Here is a 1,080-nt window from a genome sequence, read left to right as displayed (position 1 = left end):
CAACAGTGGTAGAAGTAGTAGTAGTAGTAGTATGATCAGTGGCACTACCTATGTACGTGTGTAGGTAGGTCACCACCACTTTCTCTGTGCGTGTGTTGGTCTAGGTCGGTGGTAAAGAACAGCCCTGAGATCGTACGCTCCTCCCTGCTGCCCTTCTACAACAACGCGGCAGACGACCTGGCGCTGGTGATGGAGAACCTGATGAAGGAGCGGTTCAGCCATGTGAAGGGAACCATCACGCGTGGTGCCACGTCACTGGACTACGTGCACATGGTGCTGCTGCCCGTCCTGTCCTCTCTCTTTGACCACATGGGACTCAACCAGTTCGGCGCCGACGTCTTGGGTACGGGGCCCCCTCTGTAGTTATTTCTTACCTACTTTCTTTCTTTCTATTCTTTCTTTTTTTCTCTCTATTTTTTCTTTCTTTCTATTCTTTCTTTTTTTCTTTCTCTCTATTCTTTCTTTCTTTCTATCTTTCTTTCTTTCTTTCTTTCTTTCTATTCTTTCTTTCTTTCTATCTATCTATCTTTCTTTCTATTCTTTCTTTCTTTCGATTCTTTCTTTCTTTCTATCTTTCTTTCTTTGTATTCTTTCTATCTTTCTTTCTTTCTTTTTTTCTTTCTTTCTTTCTTTCTTTCTTTTTTTCTTTCTTTCTTTCTTTCTTTCTTTCTTTCTTTTCCCTTCTTTCATTTACTAACTTTCTTATTTCTATCCTTCTACTTTTCTACCTTTCTGCTTTTCGTTCTTTCATTTAAGGGTTTTTCAAAATAATCAATTAATTAATTTATTTATTTATTTATTTATTTATTTATTTACTTATCTACTTCATTGTGGAGGGGGTTGTTCTGTGTTGCTGAGAGTAGAGGCTGTAACTTGGCTGTTGCTGTTATAATGTGGTGTTCTCATTTTCACAGTTCTTTGATTGATTTTGTTTTGTTTTTGTTACGTTTTTTATTTGGTGTTGTTTGTTGTTTTGCTATTGTTTTTTGTTGAAGGTCCCTTTTAAAGATGTCAAGTGTTCTGTGCTATCATTACGTTATAGTCGCTGCCACTACAGTGGCTGGTCGTGTTGGGATAGGT

At 37.8% G+C, this 1,080-nt stretch overlaps 1 protein-coding gene across 1 annotated transcript in view; it reads left to right on the top strand.

Moving 5' to 3' along the window:
- The window catches only part of LOC106011400 (ryanodine receptor), a gene marked incomplete at both ends in the record, with an annotated part of 20,931 nt that overhangs the window by 9,150 nt on the left and 10,701 nt on the right, over window positions 1-1,080 (top strand). Inside the window, 1 exon segment of the mRNA XM_013080877.1 lies at window positions 103-343. Within this exon segment, the coding sequence (XP_012936331.1) occupies window positions 103-343 (241 nt within the window).

The sequence above is a fragment of the Aplysia californica genome, unplaced genomic scaffold (genome assembly GCF_000002075.1).
Source record: "Aplysia californica isolate F4 #8 unplaced genomic scaffold, AplCal3.0 scaffold00104, whole genome shotgun sequence".
Lineage (NCBI taxonomy): Eukaryota > Metazoa > Mollusca > Gastropoda > Aplysiida > Aplysiidae > Aplysia > Aplysia californica.
Note: the sequence above shows the minus strand (reverse complement) of the source record. Positions and strands in the feature narration are given on the sequence as shown.